The sequence below is a fragment of the Ahaetulla prasina genome, chromosome 1, assembly GCF_028640845.1.
Source record: "Ahaetulla prasina isolate Xishuangbanna chromosome 1, ASM2864084v1, whole genome shotgun sequence".
NCBI lineage: Eukaryota > Metazoa > Chordata > Lepidosauria > Squamata > Colubridae > Ahaetulla > Ahaetulla prasina.
In genome coordinates this window covers 60,729,535-60,749,945 of record NC_080539.1, presented here as the reverse complement: position 1 = coordinate 60,749,945, position 20,411 = coordinate 60,729,535, and the positions used below count along the sequence as shown (strand labels likewise).

Here is a 20,411-nt window from a genome sequence, read left to right as displayed (position 1 = left end):
TCAAAGAATATATGTCCTTATAACTAGTGGTTTTAACAATTGTTTAAACTATTGTAATTCTGGGGATTGCAATTGACATTCTGAAAACTGCTGGAGGACCAAAGTTTTCTCATGCTTCCTTAAAACCTCCAGTTGTATAAAATAGTAAATCATTGAAAAAAGATGGTAATGCTTAAAATAAATGGTATGGTAGCATGTTGACAACAGAAATAATATTGGTGGAAGATGCTATGCTTGAATATTGAGCAAATTAGAAAAATATTTTCTCAATGAAGCAGAAATAAAGGCCATTTTTAAATGAAGGGTTCTATCATAATGTTGCCTTATTATAGTGCTCTAAAGCTGTTGTATTTAAATAATCATGCTAGAATGCATGCTTTTTCAAATACATATATTGAAAATATATGGCTTTAAAGCCAGTGATTTGGTAAGGAGAAATTTTTGTATATATATATAAAGTATCAAATAAAAGTATTTTAAATTGTAGTGTGCCATTTGTTATTTTAATACAATTTTTTGTGCATCCCACAGATATTCTGATTCTGCCTATTTTTCAGTCTCAGAAAAGTTTATATATTAATGATAATGTAATGCATACTTGTAGATATGCTGCTTTTAAAACTGCTGAGTGATAAAATGACTCGGATGCAAAGAAAAAGTTTAGTTAGCACACATATTTAGCCTAATTACAGTTTCCTCTCCGTATGCTTAATTATAGTTGCTTCCAGTTAGGAATGCATATGCTTACAAACTCTCCCAAAAAGTGATTTTAAAACGTTTTTCTCTCAAAGGACAGGAAAATTATATAAGCATATTTTGTTTTGGCTTTGTTTTATAATTTAAATTCAAGAAGCTTTAATTGCAGTCAACAGTGCAGTAACATAAAGAATACCAGTTAATATTCCTAGATGGCTTGTGTGTATATGTGTACTTTTTCATTCATATAACTCCTTGTTTTAAAGATTTTTGCTTCAAATACAAATGAATAATTGAATAATTATATATTTTTTAATTGTTATTCTTGGGATATAGGTTATAGACCCAGTGGCACCTCGGTTCACTGCATTGCTAAAGGATGAAATAGTCACCGTAAATATTCCTGAGGCTCAAGAAGAGATGAAAGAAGTGGCTAAACATCCAAAGGTTTGCTTAAAGAATGTTGTAATAAAAATACTTAATCATTGGAACTGACAGGACTTTCTGCACAATGAAAAGAAAGCAAAACCAGATCACCAAGTTTGAATATTGTAAGAGGCTGTCAGCATTAGGAAGGCCAGCAGATGAATTAACAAACGAGTTTTAAAAATGTTAATATCTTGAACCTGAGTTCAAATCCTGGTTGCTGCATCCATGCAGTTTTCTTAGGAGTTTTTTTTTAAAGAAATGGTTGGCCACTGCCTTCTTCCTGTTTTCTTTTTCAACTTCTTTCCTAATCTGCACCCAGGATATCTCCCCATCTAAGTACTAACCAGGCATAACCTTGTTTAGCTCTGAGATTTGAGCACTGCTATCACCTGCTGAGACTACGAAAGAATGAGAAGGAGTTTGGAATGGAGTTTTCAATTCTGGAGAAAAGTCCATGAAAAGAAAAAAAAAGTCCTATAAAGTATTTAAATTACTGTATATTTAAATAATTATGTAAATTATTTAGACATAAATTAAACGTTTACATTCAAAAACACTGAAATTAAACATTTGACTGCATTAAATTAAACTAGATGTAATGATGGTTTTGGTTTTGAATCCATCCACATCTTTGTCCAGTTCCCCCTACTTTTTGGGCTATAGCTCTCTAGTGTAGCTCAAGATGCCTGTTAGATCAGGGGTGGGCAATTAATTTTCCCAAAGGGCCACATGAAAAATTGGGACTGTTTTGAACAGCTGCCGCTTCATTCTGCCTCTGCCCCCGATGCTGCATCGTCATCCTGTCCTTCAACATTGATGCCCCATCCTCTGGTGCCACTGCCCTGCTTCCAGTGTCCTGCCCCCTGATGCCACTGATACCACAGGTTGGATTGGAAACCACCTGTGGGCCAGATGTGGCCCGTGGACCATAAAATGCCTAGATTTAGATCATCCAAAAAGTTGTTCTCTCTTGGTTTAAGAAAAACAATTTACCACAATGACAGAGATACAATGTTTGCCTTCCCACCCCCCAGAATAGATTATTGTGTTGTAATTTTTCCAACACAAACCAGCTCTTTATCCTTTTCTGTTAATATACAGAATGCTGAAGTTGGCTTGAAGCCTATATGGTATAGCCCCAAAGTACTGATTGATGGAGCAGATGCAAAGACGTTGACAGAAGGAGAAATGGTTACATTTATTAACTGGGGCAACATAATCATCACCAAAATACACAAGTACGTTTTACATTGCAATTTTATGTTTTGAGACTGGAATTTCCCCTTCTTAAATATTTAAAATGTGTAGTGGATAGAATCATGACAGTATATAATCCATTTCAAACCTTTTGCCCTTTTCACTGCACATGAAATTCTTGGAAACCATATGGTAGGTGATGCAGAGAACTATATTGAGGGAGAGAAGCGGGTTGAAATAACAGGAAACATAATGATTTGCCTGACCACAAGCTTTTTCTCTTCATACAGGAATCCTCTTAAATTTAAATAATAGATTTGGGCTATTAAATTTGACTGCCAGTTCTTACGATTCACTAATTCTTGGAAACTTAAGTTAATTTGCACCAATTTCTTGGGCAAGGTTTCATCATTTAATTTTAAAACACGTATATAATCAAAATATTCTCTGTTTCTTTGTAGGAACCTCACTGGGAAAATCACATCTATGGATGCTAAATTAAATTTGGAGAATAAGGATTACAAAAAAACTACTAAAATCACCTGGCTAACAAAAACCTCTTCTGCTTCTCTCACTCCAACAATTTGTGTGAACTACGAACACTTGATCACCAAGCCTGTCTTAGGCAAGGAGGAAGACTTCAAACAGTACATTAACAGAAATAGCAAAGTAACTTTCATATTATTATCAACTGTTGCATTTGTGCCACAAAATGATAGTTTGTCCTATATGTATTTCAAAAAACAGTGTGGAATACATGAATCCTTCTCCCTCTTTAAATCTCACTCATCCTTAAGTCTGACTTAGATTCAAATTGACCCAATAAATTCTGTGGCTGAATTGAGATTTTATCCTTTACATTCCTAATTAAAATTCAACATTCTAGCCAGGGGTGAGTTCCACTTACCTTCGCTACTGGTTCGCAATGGGAGCGCGCACATGCACAGAAGCTTCTGTGCATGCGCAGATCATCCGTGACGATGTCTGGGCAGGTGGACGGACCTCCCCCCCCCCAGCCGCTATTACTACCAGTTGGCAAAAATCGGACCAAACTGGTAGCAGCCTACCACTGATTCTAGCCCATCTTCCATAAAATGGTATCTTCTAAGCCTTGTAGCTCCTGCCATCACTAATTATTGGCAAGAGCCACATATTAGGAACGATCAGGCTAGCCATAATTATGTACTTGATTGTATGATTGTTTTTTCTTAGTCTTTCATTTGGATCTTCACGAGTCGCTTCATGGAGAATTAAGGATTTTCAATATTCAGCTTAAATGTTAACTTTCTTGTTAACTATAGTAATTCAGCACAAGAACAGTAATTCATAATATAGAATTTTGTTTTTAGGTAGTGAACTTATTTTTCACTTTTTTCCAGCAAGAAGAACTGATGTTAGGTGATCCTTGCCTAAAAGATTTGAAAAAAGGAGACATCATTCAGCTTCAGAGAAGAGGCTTTTATATTTGTGATCAACCATATGAGCCTATTAGGTGAGTATTTAGAAACCAGATTGATTTTAACTTGGTTAGATTTGGACATTTGGAATGACCATTTTTTTTCAGGACAAATTTGTTGAAGTAGAACTAATGTATCTGCTGCTTTCTATAAACAGTCTATATTTCTGCATTATATTTACCTAAATATATAGAAGAGCATTACATTGTATTTAACAAAGGAAAGTGGGATAATACAGTTTAACAACAACAAAATTTGAAAGCCAAGCAAACTAAACTACTTTCAGTGACATTTTCTCCCATTTATGGACTATGAAAATTACAAATTTAAACTTTTCTATGTAAGTAATAATTACTTTAAAACTATTTTGAACTGCCATATTGACTATTCATGAGGCTTTAATATGGGTTTGTTATTGCTGTCAAAAAATAATTTAGAAGTACACTATATGGAAATCTAAGAAAATGTCTACCCTCTAGTACTTCTGTCTGTCTCTCTGTTTTTCACCAAATAAAGACATTTTTATCCTGGATTTATTGTTGTGGGGATGGGTGAAATATAATAAGAATGTATTTTGATATTCATTGTTGAAGCTTAACTCAAGATCCACACAACCCTATATGACAATTTTCTGTTGTCTTTCTTGTTCTGCACCTTCTTTACAAATATAATTTCACAAGCACTTTTATTTCTATAAACATTTAAAGTTTAAATGGTATTTTTTTGTATTGATTCATTTATTCAATTAGTATTATTACTATTCAAAAATCTTTGTTTTTAGTCCATATAGCTGTAAAGAAGCCCCATGCATTTTGATTTATATTCCTGATGGGCATACAAAAGAAATGCCAACATCCGGCTCAAAGGAGAAGACCAAGTCAGAAACAGCAAAGAAAGAGGTAAGCAGATCCAGTTGATATATATTGTTCATCTAAAATAATATAGATAGACATTAGTGTTGCTTATAACAAATGATCATAAACTCTTTGATATTCAACAGGGACAGATGCATTTGTCATGGTTGGAATAACAAATGCACCTGTATAGGAAGCAGAATATATGATCTGGGAGCAGAATGTTGAACAAGATCTCAGGATTATAATCAATCACAAATTGATCATGAGTCATTAATGTGGTATAATTAAGAAACAATTGTTCCACATTTGAGATGGTTTAAATTCATACAGTTCATACTGATGTTTAGGTTGTTCTGCTCTATCAGTTCTTCTCTAATTGTTTCTGTTCTGTTGAATATGTTTTATGTATTTATTGTGTGATCAAATTTCAGCAATTTTTATGAAAATGGCCAGGTATGAAGACATTACTTCTATTAATCATCAAAAAGTGATTACAATAATCTAATTATATTCTCAATACTTTTACTTTCTGTATCTTTTGACATTGGTGAATAAGTTATTTTAAGCTGGTATTGTCTGTATTTTGGATACTTATTATCTTGTGGTTTTTTTTTCTTCATGCCTGGTGTAAAGACATTAGAAATCAAATAATTCAGTCAATTGTTGCTAAAATTAGTGAAAAATTTAGTACTATACTATGCATTATGTCCCAACTGTACTATGTTGGGACAGGATTATACTCAATGTCATCTGCCTATCAAATAATCAATTTAATGTTAGTTAAATCAATGAAAATATAATTCTTGCAGGTATTTTTGCCTTTTCTTCCTGCTTATATCCATCTTTATTTTATTAGTTGTGTTTGTGAGATGGGCAGCCATGTAAATAGATTAAATGAATGAAGAGATAAATGCATCAATCTTTTTCTGCTTCTACTCTTTGTTTCAATTTAGCTTTTGGCTTGCCATGTAAGACTACATGCAGTATTTATTCCAAGAAAGTTGCTCATTCTTCTACTCATAGATGCTGCTGAAATTATTTTTATTTTTGCTCCCTCTTTCAAGTAGTGCCTTGTTAGGATCAGGAATTGAGGCAACAATTTTCACATTCTGTTCATATTTATGAATGGGATTTGGATACCAGGAAATACTGGTCCCCCCCCTCAAATGGTGCATATTGTACCGTAACTATTTTCCTCACTTTTGTAAATGCATAATTTGGTTTTCTTTTCAAAGGTTGGTACTGCAGTGAAAGGTCATTCTTCACTTGGGGCTGATGTTTCTGCTACTTCGGTTTCGGCTTCAGCCCAGGATCCCTTAGCTCTTTACAAGAGGGTGTCTGCTCAGGGTGATATAGTCCGCGATTTGAAGCAGAAGAAAGCAGCAAAGGAGGACATCGATGCTGCTGTGAAACAACTCTTGGCTCTGAAAGCAGAATACAAGGAGAAGATTGGTCAAGACTACAAGCCAGGAAGTCCTCCAGTTGCAGCAGTTCCCATCCAGTCATCCAAATGTGAGGTTGCTGCCATTACCAATGTAGACAGCAAAATTCTTTATGATAATGTAGCTGAGCAAGGAGAAGTGGTCCGAAAACTTAAAGCAGAAAAAGCTTCCAAGGTTAGTAAAGACATAGGCTATTTTAAATTATTGTAGTAAAGGTTAGGCTATTTTAAATTATTGTTGTCTGATTCTGTACCTTTGAAATGTTCATAACATAACTCTTCGTATGTTTTTCTGGGAGAAAATGTTCTCTGGATTCTCTCAAGATCAGCTATTATCTTCTTTTAACAGAAGAGCAAATATTTAACTTGGTTTTGGAAGTCAATCCACCAACGAGTGTCTTTTCTATTCAATTTCTCTGTCCCTGTAGATGCCTGTAGGAAAACTCATGATGTAAAATAGCTAAATGAAGAACTTCATAGATACAATTCAGCTAAAATATAATAGCAGTAGAAGTAAAATAGGCTAATGCAAATGGTTTTTAGATCTTTGAAAAAATATATTATTAAATGATAGCAAGTAAAATGATTGCTTTACTTTTAGTATAGCTTCTTTTAGAATAGGATAGAATAGAATAGAATTTTATTGGCCAAGTGTGATTGGACACACAAGGAATTTGTCTTGGTGCATATGCTCTCAGTGTACATAAAAGAAAAGATACGTTCATCAAGGTACAACATTTACAACACAATTGATGATCAATATATCAATATAAATCATAAGGATTGCCAGCAACAAGTTATAGTCATACAGTCATAAGTGGAAAGAGATTGGTGATGGGAACTATGAAACGATTAATAGTAGTGCAGATTCAGTAAATAGTCTGACAGTGTTGATGGAATTATTTGTTTAGCAGAGTGATGGCCTTCGGGAAAAAACTGTTCTTGTGTCTAGTTGTTCTGGTGTGCAGTGCTCTATAGCGTCGTTTGAGGTAGGAGTTGAAACAGTTTATGTCCAGGATGCGAGGGATCTGCAAATATTTTCACGGCCCTCTTCTTGATTCGTGCAGTATACAGGTCCTCAATGGAAGGCAAGTTGGTAGCAATTATTTTTCTGCAGTTCTAATTATCCTCTGAAGTCTGTGTTTTCTTGTTGGGTTGCAGAACCGAACCAGACAGTTATAGAGGTGCAAATGACAGACTCAATAATTCCTCTGTAGAATTGGATCAGCAGCTCCTTGGGCAGTTTGAGCTTACTGAGTTGGCGCAGAAAGAACATTCTTTGTTGTCCTTTTTAATGATGTTTTGATGTTAGCTGTCCATTTGAGATCTTGCGATATGATAGAACCCAGAAATTTGAAGGTTTCTACTGTTGATACTGTGTTGTCAAGTATTGTGAGAGGTGGAAGTATGGAAGGGTTTTCCTAAAGTCTACCACCATTTCTACGGTTTTGAGTGTGTTCAGTTCCAGATTGTTTTGGTTGCACCACAAGGCTAGTCGTTCGACCTCTCGTCTATATGCGGATTCGTCATTGTCTCGAATGAGACCAATCACTGTTGTGTCATCTGAACTTCAGTAGCTTAACAAATGGATCATTGGAGATGCAGTCATTGGTATACAGAGAGAAGAGAAGTGGGAGAGCACACAGCCTTGGGGCCCTGTGCTAATTGTACAGGTATTTGATGTGATCTTGCTTAGCTTCACCTGCTGCTTCCTGTTTGTTAGGAAGCTTGTGATCCACTTACAAGTCTGTTCCGGTACCTGTAGCTGGTTTAGCTTAGTTAGAAGAATGTCTGGAATGATGGTATTGTATGCTGAACTAAAGTCTACAAAAAGGACCCTTGCATAGGTCTTTGGAGACTCAAGATGTTGTAGGATGTAGTGCAGAGCCATATTAACAGCATCATCTGTTGATCTATTTGCTCGGTATGCAAATTGCAAGGGGTCTAAGAGCGGATTCGTGATGGTTTTCAGGTAGGAAAGCACTAGCCTTTCAAAGGTTTTCATGACTACAGATGTTAGAGCAACTGGTCTGTAGTCATTCAGTTCCTTGATGGTGGGCTTCTTGGCACTGGGATGATGGTAGGCGTTTGAACCAAGAAGGAACATAGCACATCTCTAGTGATTTATTGAAAATATGGGTGAAGATGGGGGCCAATTGGTCAGCACAGACTTTTAAGCAAGAAGGAGTTATCTTGTCTGGGCCTGGAGCTTTTCCTGGCTTTTGTCTGTGAAATAGGTCCTGCACTTCCTTTTCTGTGATCACTAGGGGTTGTGAACCCAATGAAATGGGGTCAGTTGTAGGAGGCTTGGCTGTTGTTGGTGTGTCTGCAATGGGGTTGTGGAGATAGGTGGCTGTAGTTTCCTTTCAAACCTGCAGTAAAACTCATTCAGGTCATCTGCCAGTTGTTGATTACCTTCAGCCTGGGAAGGAGGTTTGCCATAGCGGTGATATTTTAAGAGTTTTCCACATGTTTGCTGGTTCATTTGCTGAAAATTGATTCTTTAGCTTTTCAGAGTAGCTTCTTTTTGCTGCTCTTATCTCCCTTGTTAGTGCATTTCTGGCCTGATTGTACAGCATTTTATCACCTTTTCTGTAGGCTTCCTCTTTGGAATGTCGTAGCTGCTTAAGTTTAGGTGTAAACCAAGGTTTGTTATTACTGTGTATTCATAAGTTCCTTGTAGGTACACATAGGTCTTCACAGAAGCTGACATATGATGTTACAGTATCTGTGAGTTCATCCAGGTCTGCAGAGGTATCTTTAAAATATTCCAATCAGTGCAGTCAAAACATGCCTGTAGCTTTAATTCTGATTCCTCCGTCCAGGTTTTCACTGATTTAATTATTGGTTTTATGGCTTTAAGTCTTTGCCTGTAAGCAGGTACAAGGTGAATCATGCAATGATCAGAGTGTCCTACAGCTGCACGTGGTAAAGACCGATAGGCATCTTTTAGTGTTGTGTAGCAGTGGTCTAGAGTATTCTTGCCTCTGGTGGGACAATTGACATGCTGAAAGTATTTTGGTAGTTCTTTCCTTAAGTTTGCCTTGTTTAGATCTCCCAAAACAATGGCCAGTGAATCAGGGTGTTTGGCTTCAGCCTCCATGATTTGGTCAGCTAGAGTTCGTAATGCCTCGTTTACACAGGCTTGTGGTGGGACATAAACAGCAATTAGAAGAAATGAGGAAAATTCACGAGGCGAATAGTAAGGTTTGCAGTTGATAATTAGAGTCTCTAAATTGTTGTCACAGAATTTGTAAATTATGTTAAAATCTTGACACCAGGTTGAATTAATATATAGGCATAAGCCTCCTCCTTTCTTTTACCAGATGTTTCTGGAATCCTGTCTGATCGTTCAATTTGAAATCCTGGAATGTTCAGGCTGCTATTTTCAATTGATTCATTTAACCAGGTTTCAGAGAAGCATAGGACTGCTGAATTGCGAAAATCAGAATAGTATTTGTTTAAGAGGAGTATTTCATCCATCTTATTTGCAAGTGAGCGTATATTTGTTAGGAAAATTGAAGGCAGAGGAGTTTTAGTGCGAGTTCTTAGCTTGATTAAGATCCCAGATCGTTTACCTCGTTTCCTTCGTTTCCGTCGTTTGGTTTTTTTAGTAATCCATGGCTCTGTGGGAATTGCCTCCTCCTGTGTTAGAATCTCCTCCGTGTTTGTAAAGACAGGCGGGGGTGAGATTAAAGAAAGCTGCTCCTTAAAGAAATGTTCCTTAATTTTTAGCAGATGGTCTCGTGAGTAGGAAATCCGTAGTGAGTCACAGAGAACAATTAGAAATAAAGAAACAATTAGAGAGCATTTCACCGAGGCAGCCTTCATCGGCGCCATCTTAGGTAACAGATGCAGTGTTACTGCAGTGTTATGAAGTTGCATGTTATGTCATACAAAACAAATGATTATTTTGTCCACATTGAGAAAATACAAAATAGTTTGAACTTTAAGGGAGAACAAAAATGCTCAGGCAGAAGACATTGAAGCATAGCCAGCCGAACAAACAGTTCTAAAACAACTTCTACCCATGGGCTGTCAGGCTCTTAAACACAATCACAATCATTCCACGCGCATGCGGAAACATATGACTAGTCTTTTTCCCCCAATTATTTGTATAGGGATTATTCTCTATACTATTTATATTGTTTTGTATTTTCTGTTATGGATTGCACCAGAGAGGCTAAACCAATTTCGTTGTATATATGATGTACAATGATAATAAAGGCTCTACTATACTATACTTCACTTTAGTGCACTTACTTCACTTTAGTTTATAAAAAGCATATGTCCTGATGCCTTCTCAACATCAATACTATTTATAGAATCTTATTTAGAAAAAAAAATGTCCTGTTGAATTATTTCCAAATCTGCCAGCCTTCCATTCTAAAAAGAAATCTTAAAAATCACTTGTTCTGGAGAATGGATATGAGCAAAGGTTGTTAACTGCTTTTCTATTTAAAGTTTAAATAGAATATTTTAGATCAACGTGAACCATATTATGCCAATTGCAGAGAAAAACTGGTTCTAGAAAGTTTTAATTTAAGAAGCATTTATATGTACCTAATTTATAAAATGAAAATATTTCTGCATTTACTGATGTGATATATTGTCTCCTTGCTTCAGGATCATATAGATGCTGCAGTAAAAGTGCTTCTTTCTCTAAAGGCAGAATATAAACAAAAGACAGGTCAAGATTATAAGCCTGGATATCCACCAGCCACTCCTCTTCCTCCTTCCTCCTTGTCTTATGCTTCTGATTCTACTTCTTTAACTATGAATGGTTTGACATCTTCTAGCCAAATAGATGAAAAAGCTCTATATAGTAAAGTAGCTGAACAAGGCGAGGTAGTGCGGAGACTCAAAGCAGAAAAGGTTTCCAAGGTAGAATAATGATAAATATTCCATCTCCCTCCCTCCCTCCCTCCCTCCCTCCCTCCCTCCTTCCCTCCCTCTTTCTTTCTATCTCTGTCTCTCTTTATATTTCATAAGCATTTAACTTAAACCTACATATGTTTGACACTCTTTGTTTCAAAAAATATTTCAAAATCATTGTGAAAGGGTAAAGCTATTTTCTTTACTTCTTCCACTTTAAGAAGTTATTGTAGGCATTTAATCTTAATGCATTAGCTTTCTAGTTTACCTTTGTATTAGATGTTTAAAACAATCTGACAGCCAGTAATTTCTATTTTTTTCTTATGTATGGATACCATACATAACAGTATACTAGACTGTAATGAGAAAAATCTGTGTTTTGAAAAGTGACATGCAAAACTGATAGCAACAAGAACAACTACAGAAAAATGGGTGGGTTGAACTAACCCAGATACAACCTGGCTATTTTCAACTTGCAACTCAAAGAGCAGGTGTCAGTCGTGGTTAGAGGCCTAATGCAATTTCATATTGCGTGATATTAGAGCTCTTATCTGGAACATGAAGTTCTGCACAGTCATTCATGCCCATGTCATCTCTTGATTGGATTACTGCAATGCACTTTACATGGGGCTACAGTTGGTGCAGAATGCAGTGGCCCACACAGTTCTGAGGACCACTAAGGTGGCCCATATAACACAACTGCATTGAGCTGCATTGGTTACCATTTTGCTTCTGGGTTCAATTCAAGGTATTAGTTATTACCTTTAAAGCCTTATATGGCATAGGTCCAGGGTATCTGAGGAACTGTCTCACCAAAATAAGACTAGCCTCCCTCACTCATGCCAGTGGGAGAGGCCTGTTACAGAAGGTGTATGCTAAGGAATTTGGGTGGGTGGGTTCAAGGAGAAGAGCCTTTTCCACTGTGGCTTTGACCCAGTGACTCTACCACCAGAGCTGAGAACTGCTCCCACCCTTTTGAACTTCCAGAAAAGTGTTAAAACTTGATTTCACCATTGGACTTGGGGCCCTGAGGGGGTGCTCATCGCTGGAGGTGGTTGACAGGGTAAGAAGATCTCATCCCTGCTCCATCTGTCTTGGGTCCTTTTTTGTGTGTGCATAATTTACAAAATTTTAATTTGCATAAAACAAATGTATTTCAGCAAATACATTTCATTTGTGTGCAGCAAATCTTTTGCATAAAGTAGTACAGTATATTACTAAGATGCCCAAGAACATTGTTTATTTGATAATAAAGAACAGAATTGTAAAGAAAAGAAAGTATGCAGATAGTTTTTGAGGTGGTTGTACTTATTTGCTCTTTCTTGATAATACTCACACAGGATAAAGTGGATGAAGCTGTCAAACTGCTCCTTTCCTTAAAAGCAGAATATAAAGAAAAGACTGGGCAGGACTATAAACCAGGACAGTCGGCTTCATCTCAGACATCTGACTTAAAGCACCCAAAAAGCACAGAAACCAGTAGTCCTGGCTCTCCAGAAGCACAAGTTCTCTTTAACCAGGTTGCTCTCCAAGGTGAAGAGGTTCGAAAGTTAAAATCGGAGAAGGCAGAAAAGGTAATTCTACTAATTAACAGTTTCATATATTTGAAGAGAGCCTGGAATAAGTATTGCACTCATTTTTATTCTTTGCTGCCATCCTATTTTTTGAAAATAAATTGATTTCTCATTAAGTGTTGCAAGTTCTAACCATTCTGAAATTACTTCAACAACATTTGCAAATTGCTTTGGCAAAATCAGTAATGTTGGCAACTTTTGAAAAAAGAAATCTACCAATTTTCTGTGAAGTGACAACCATCACTTGTCACCAAAACAACTTGTCCTTGCATGCAGAACAAAACTAAAATAATTATTTTCCATTATTTTACTAGTTCATTTTTACTGTGTGGTAAACTAATTGTATCATTCAGGAAACATGCCACATATTTTTAAAGAATCTTAACCTTTTTTTCAAGATGAATTTAGATCTTGTCTAATGTATTTTATCAGGATTTAGTTCAGCAAATGTACACATATTTTTTGCCCTCAAATATAAAATAAAAAGAAAAATATATATTGTTTTTCCAAGGAATTTACAGTATCCTTTTTTAAATTGTGGCAGGCAATATAGGAAGAGTGGAAAAATGTATCTTATTTTTTAAAAAAATATTTAATATTTAAGACATTTGTGTACTTCCATGCTGTATAAAGGTATAAGGTATTTGAATACATTGTATACAAAACATAAAATATTAAACAATATTAAAGTAACTACATTGACTAGCGGCCACAAGCAGGGAAGCTTGAGATCACCATTTGTAATCCTCCCAGCCGGCTTCTGACAAACAAATTCAATGGGAGAAGCCAGATTTGTTTATGATCACTTAACAACCGCGTCATTCACTTGACAACTGTGGCAAGGAAGGTCATAAAATGGGGCAAAACTCACTTAATGACTGACTTGCTTAGGAATATAAATTTTAGGCTCCATTGTAGTCATAAGTCAAGGGCTATCTGCATAATCACTGATTGGCAGCAGCTGTTTAAAATGTCAAGAAATAAAAATTCTTCCAGTCTTCTACAAAAGATTCTTTTATCTTTCACTTTCTTGAATTAAGCCTAGAAACCTTCTAAATATTTTTTTATTATTTTTTCATTTATTAAATAGATAATTTATATAGAGTAGCTCACAGCTACTCTAGGCGGCTTACACATAATAAAAACACAGTGTAGAAAAAATAAAAGTAAATAATAATAAAATAATCTCCTCAGCTCTCTTTTCACAACACATACTCAAATCAACCATTTAATGGACTCTATCCCACTTGGATTGCCCAGGCCCACTGGCAAAACCACGTCTTTAGGGCCTTACGAAAGTGTGTCAGAGTACGGGCCAGTCTGATTTCTGGAGGGATAATGTTCCAGAGGGAGTAAGCCACTATGGAGAAGTCCCTTCTTCTGGGTCCTGCCAGATATATCTCTTTAGGGGACAAGACGCACAACATTCCTTGCCTCTCTGCTGGCCTGGCCTGATTTTTTAAAATTTTTAAATTTTAAATTTTTAAATTTTAATATTTTCTTGGGTATTTTATATGGTCAATTGGACGGTTTAATTTTGGCCTTTATTGAATAAGTTTTTTAATTGTTATTTTAGTGTGTATATTAATTGTTTTAATGTAGGCTGTACACCGCCCTGAGTCCTTCGGGAGAAGGGCGGTATAAAAGTTTAATTAAATAAATAAATAAATAATAGTGGGTTGGATGGATGTGACTGGCAAGAGACAGTCCCTCAGATAACCTGGCTCCAAGCCATGAATGGCTTTAAAGGTGACAACCAGCACTTTGAAGTGCACCCAGAAGCGAATTGGCAACTAATGCGGCTCCCATAGGAAAGGTGACACATGTGCACACTGAAGCCTGCACAAAATCATGCGGGCCACAGCATTTTGAACCAACTGGAGCTTCTGGGTGCTTTTCAAGGGCAGCCCCATATAGAGTGTGTTTCAATAGCCAAGATGGGAGGTGACTAGGGCATGAGTGACCATGAGTATGGATTGTTGGTCCAGGAAAGGGTGTAACTGGTGCACAACCTGCAATTGTGAAGAACTCCTCGTGGCCACGACTGCCACTTGTTTTTTTAGCAGGCGTCCAGGAGAACCCCCAGATTATGCACTGGGTCTGTTTGGGGTAGTGCCACCCCATCCAAGATCAAAGGTGGCAATTCTTCGTGGACCCCAAACCCAGAGCCACTAAGTCTTGCCAGGGTTCAGTTTCAGCCTATTGCTCCAATCTCCCTGTGGAGCGACTTTGGACTGCTTAAACATTTGGATATTTTTGGTTTGCTTCTTTATTTCATTAGATTTGGGCATAGCCCAACTCCAAATGAATTCTAGGCACCTCAAAATTTAAACAGAAATAGCAACATATAAAATGCATGAAGTGCATAAAATGCAAAATAAAGCGATCAGAGTCTGTCTGGATAACAACCCATATTCACAAAAAAAACACATCTTAACAAGAGAGCTGCATCCATCTTACTCCATAGCTGGTTGGGTGCAATTCTAACAATGAATAATGCTTACTGTCTGTCTACAGAGTACCAAAATTTTATTTGCAACTCTATAAGCAGAAAACATTTTTTTAATTGAGATCTTTTATATTTTTGCTTGAGTAGGAATTTAAGAATGGGCAAAGATTTTCATTCCTTCTGTTCACTCAGTGGTTCAGCTTTCTCTTGTTAAGATGCAATAACTAACGATGCTTTTCTAAGAACCCAGAAAAATCCATGTCTCTTTAAGTTCACTGCATCTCCTTTATTCACAATTTTGTTCTATTCTTTCTCTATAAATTATAATAATATATTACATATTTGACACAACTAATTGCCTTCTTGGTTTCTCTTTTATTGCCTATAATTCTATGGGAATGTTGCCTTCCCAAAGGATAAAATTGACACTGCAGTACAAAAACTACTTCAGCTGAAAGCTCAGTACAAACTCTTAACAGGAGTGGACTACAAACCAATTTCTACAACTGGTGCAGAAGATAAAGACAAGAAGAAGAAGGAGAAGGAGAACAAATCTGAAAAGCAAAATAAGCAACAAAAACAGAATGAGGGACCGAAGAAAGGAATGCAGAAAGACCAAGGAAGTAATTACAATCTGTCTTCTGATGGACCAGGGGATGGTCAAGGGCCTAAGAAACAAACAAGGTAAAAGTGTTCAGATATAAGATAAGATATAATACAAACATTGTGATAAAGATAAGAGCTAATTTTGAAATAATTATACTGAATAGAATAGCTTGATTTTACAGCTATTTTGTAATTTTAATCTGTGTACTGTGGACTTCAATTTTAAACTTTTCAGTTGAGTTGATTTTTTTTTTCTGATTCAGCAGACTTCAGATATAAAATGACACAATTTTAATTCAGGCTTCACCAATAAATAACAACAACAAATAATAACAATAATAAAGCTGTAAAGCTTAAGAGTCGCAGTGGTTAGAATGCAGTACTGCAGGCTACTTCTGCTGACTGCTGTCTGCCTGCAATTTGGCAGTTTGAATCTCACCAGGCTCAAGGTTGACACAACAAGGTTGCCTTCCGAGGTTGGTAAAATAAGCACCCAGATTGTTGGGGGCAATATGCTGACTCTGGGAACCGCTTAGGGAGGGCTGTAAAAGCACTGTGTAGTGTATATAAGTCTAAGTCGGGGTAGTCAACCTTTTTATACTTACCGCCCACTTTTGTATTTCTGTTAGTAGTAAAATTTTCTGACCGCCCACCTGTTCCACAGTCATGGTGATTTATAAAGTAGGGGAGTAACTTTACTTTAGAAAATTTCTAATTTGACAATTTGACAAAACCCCTACCGCCCACCATGAAAGCTGGAGCGCCCAGTAGTGGCCGGTAGGGACCAGGTTGACTACCACTGGTCTAAGTGCTATTGCTCTTGCTAATATGTTGCCTCTAAAGCTGTCAAGGCAATTTATGTCATTTATATACATATATATTGCTTACAGAATTTGATATAATTTTGCTCCAACAGCTCTGTTAGCCTGTAAAAATCAAGATTTTATCATGCATACAGAGATGATATCCATGAAGTAGTGTTTTTCATAGCAACATACTATAGCAAGGCCTTTTTTTCTGTCCTTCTATTGTATTGTATTTCTCAGAGTATAAGACACACCTTTCCCCCCCCAAAAGAGGGTGAAAATTTGGGTGCGTGTTATACACCGAATGTACCCCCGCCCAGCCTCTCAAATGGGGGCGTGCATAAGAGCACAAACGTGCCTATATATATATATATATATATATATATATATATATATATATATATATGTTTTCTGAGGTTTTCACGGGTGTTTGTATATAGGTCTTTGGTTGTTCGGGTTTTCTCCCGTGTAAAATTGGAAGTGTCTTGGCGACGTTTCGACGAAGTCTCATTCGTCATCTTCAGGCTTCAGCTTCGTGCTTCTGGGAGCAAAAGCCAAACAACAGCTATGCAGCTCACCAGCTCAAATCCCCCTGCAGCACAGACTAGACTGAGCACAACCAAGCCCCCACCAACACAGGACACACCCCCAGCCAATCAGAGCACAGAAAAACCCCCATCCAATCAGAGCACAGCCAAGCTCCCACCCAATCAGTTCAAACCCCCACTAGCAGTTAAAAGGAAGAAACAGCTGCGATCACACATTGCTCCCAGAAGCACGAAGCTGAAGCCTGAAAATGACGAATGAGACTTCGTCGAAACGTCGCCAAGACACTTCCAATTTTACACGGGAGAAAACCCGAACAACCAAAGACCTATATATATATATATATATATATATATGCTTATACTTCTTTGTTTCTCATCATATATATGTTTACATATTATATAATCTTTTTGTGTGATGCTTGTGTATATTATTATGACAAAATTAAATAAATAAATAAATAGAATGGAGGTTTCAGAGACTGAAAAAAAGGAAAGCGCAAAGCTTACAATCAATGAACCTGTTGCTAAAGTTAACCTCTGGGAAAAGCTGATTGGGGGTATTCCAGGAGGCCGATCTACCCCCAATCAGCTTTTTTCTTATTTTTCTCCCCAAAAAAAGTGTGTTTTATACTCCGGTGCGCCTTACAGTCCAAAAAATACAGTAATTGAACAATTTTAACTCTGTTGTTTCTGTTTAAAATTTATTCAGTACCAGCTATTTCCTTGATCCTGTGTAAAATGTAATATAATCTCATCTTTGATAACAAACATTAAAGAAGAGAAAGGTATAAAGACATAATTATGACGCTTGAAGTGATAATGCTTCATGAAAGAACTTTACAACTGAAAGAGATTTTAAGGAACAGTTAAGGAAATTATGGGAAGCTGGCAAAGAAAAAGTAGCAATAGAAATGAGCCATTTTCTGGAAATTATGATGGCAAATCCAGAATTTTCAGAATATTTAGATTTTGAAAGCAAATTATATATCTCTATGTATATGAAAAATACGTTGGCAAAAGCAGAGATATCAAAATATTTTGTCTTTTTAAAATAAACAGTTGTATCTAAATATGGACATATACCGTATATACTCGAGTATAAGCCGAGTTTTTCAGCACGTTTTTTGTGCTGAAAAACGTCCCCTCGGCTTATACTCGGGTCTATACGGCTTATACTCGAGTTTTTTTTTTTTTAAGCCCCTCGGCTTATACTCGAGTATATACGGCTTATACTCGAGTTGTTTTTTTTTTCTTTTTTTCACATTTTACCGGACGGCGCGGGGAAGCCCTGCCGGTGCAGTGAGAGGGCGGGGCGGGGGAGCCGCCAGCCTTCTCAGCTGAGGGAGGGAGGGTTTCCCCAACCGGTAGGTGCCTCATTTCCCACCCTCGGCTTATACTCGAGTCCCCAGTTTACCCCAGTTTTTGGGGTAAAATTGGGGACCTCGGCTTATACTCGGATCGGCTTATATTCGAGTATATACGGTAATATGATTTAATCCCCTCTGTTAGTACTGAAGCTCAGGCATAAGTATTTATTTTCTATTAAATTTCATGTACTGAATATGCAATTTAATTTTTTGAGATAAAATACTAAGTCAAATAAACTGTTGCTTTATTAATTTAGCAATTATTAACCAAATGTATTAATTTATTCTCTTTGCTACAGATTGGGTCTAGAAGCTAAGAAGGAAGAAAATCTAGCTGAATGGTATTCTCAGGCAAGTATATCTCAAATGGACACATTTTTCCTCAAAATGACTTGTAACAACTTAGTAATTGGCATTATGTAAATTATATTCTTAAAATATCAATGTTAACTCAAAATCTCAATATATTTTTCAATATATTTTTAATGATTAAATCTATAAAGTCAGATCCAGAGTTCATTACTGAAGTACTGGTAAATGGTTAATTTCTGTGAATTATTATTCAAAATGAAAAAAAATGTGAAAGAAAACCTAATATGAAAAGGGTTACAGTATTGAAATGGAAATGAATGAAAAATTATTTTAGTTGTTTATTCATAGCTACTCATTGCACAAAAGAGGACCCTGTGTGCCATACAATGATACAATGTATACAATACAATAATGTATACAACAATGAAATAATAAATGTAAAAAGAGGCAATATAAAAATATAAAATCCCTATTAAAATGGAACATATAAAAACAAATAGACCAACCCTAAAAAAAGCGGGGGGGGATAAGAATGACCACCTAGCAATGGAGCCATCTGAGCACATCTCTAATTCCCTGGGTGTTATGGGCCTGATTACATAATCAGGTGCTGAATGACTTCTGAAATATCAAAAGGGATGGAGCTATTCTAATTTGGGAGAGAAGAATGTTCCATAAGGTGGTGGCGAATTCCATGGCAGAAAAGGCATGTCTCCTGTGACCCACCAAATGAAAATCTGTAGCTGGTACTTGCAACATATCTGCCACACCTAATCAGGTGAGCTGATGTTACCAGGGATAGGATTGGGTTTTTTTTTTAATATAGTTACTTTTATAGGGAATTTAAATAGTACATTTCTGATGAAAGTGATTTCAACCTAACACACAAATTCCTTGAAATCAGTGGGCTATATTTAATTCTAATTCTGATTCAGTTGTCTTCCCAACCTAAATAAATATATGTACCATATGTACATTATTTATACTCCACTACGAAGCCATGTGGCTTGACATTTTACAGAAAACATCTACAGTCTGTATTAAAATTGTTTTAGAAGAAGCCCCTCTATCTCTGGGTACTTCTTTCTTTTTTCACTTTAATATTTCTTATTTCATTCCATTGTTTTATTGAATGTTTATTCTTCTGCGTACTCAGCAACATTATCCACGTCTAAAGCATATTTATTTTAAATAAAGGTAATTACTAAATCAGAGTTGATTGAATACTATGACGTCAGTGGCTGCTACATCCTCCGTCCATGGGCTTTTTCAGTATGGGAATCTATCAAGGACTTTTTTGATAGTGAAATAAAGAAACTTGGAGTGGAAAACTGCTACTTCCCCATGTTTGTTTCTCAAGCTGCATTGGAAAAAGAGAAGACACACATTGCAGATTTTGCTCCGGAGGTAAATTTCACCTTTGCTCTGAAAATATTGCAAAGATTTAAAAAGACTAGCCCCAAATAAAACTTTGTGACCAGCAAAAAGTAGCCATGTGTATTTAAAGGAGCTGGTTCTTGGACTGGGCATTGAATTGTGTATCTTTGAATGCTTATATATCTTAAGTTCTCAGTTAATCAATATAAAAGAAATAGTCTAGGAAGGTAGTTTTTTTTATATCAGTATTAATTAAATTGTACTTCCCATAATGTTAAAAATACTTGGTGTGTGTGTGTGTATAAACAAAAGGTTTGTAAAAAACAAAACATTCTGTGGTTTTTAGGTTGCCTGGGTTACCAAGTCTGGCAAAACAGAGCTGGCAGAACCAATTGCTGTACGTCCTACTAGTGAAACAGG

General features: G+C 36.3%; 1 protein-coding gene across 5 annotated transcripts in view; it reads left to right on the top strand.

Moving 5' to 3' along the window:
* The window catches only part of EPRS1 (glutamyl-prolyl-tRNA synthetase 1), a 70,266-nt gene that overhangs the window by 18,347 nt on the left and 31,508 nt on the right, over nucleotides 1–20,411 (top strand). For 3 of the 5 annotated variants that reach the window (XM_058165433.1, XM_058165435.1, XM_058165437.1), the window contains 12 exons: nucleotides 1,033–1,143; nucleotides 2,227–2,363; nucleotides 2,784–2,991; nucleotides 3,702–3,814; nucleotides 4,561–4,678; nucleotides 5,872–6,252; nucleotides 10,704–10,961; nucleotides 12,293–12,526; nucleotides 15,391–15,659; nucleotides 18,602–18,653; nucleotides 19,812–20,021; nucleotides 20,338–20,410. In XM_058165433.1, coding sequence (XP_058021416.1) covers nucleotides 1,033–1,143; nucleotides 2,227–2,363; nucleotides 2,784–2,991; nucleotides 3,702–3,814; nucleotides 4,561–4,678; nucleotides 5,872–6,252; nucleotides 10,704–10,961; nucleotides 12,293–12,526; nucleotides 15,391–15,659; nucleotides 18,602–18,653; nucleotides 19,812–20,021; nucleotides 20,338–20,410 — 2,164 coding nt within the window. The remainder of the gene's footprint in view (nucleotides 1–1,032; nucleotides 1,144–2,226; nucleotides 2,364–2,783; nucleotides 2,992–3,701; nucleotides 3,815–4,560; nucleotides 4,679–5,871; nucleotides 6,253–10,703; nucleotides 10,962–12,292; nucleotides 12,527–15,390; nucleotides 15,660–18,601; nucleotides 18,654–19,811; nucleotides 20,022–20,337; nucleotide 20,411) is intronic. The other 2 variants (XM_058165434.1, XM_058165438.1) reach the window with 1 other exon arrangement.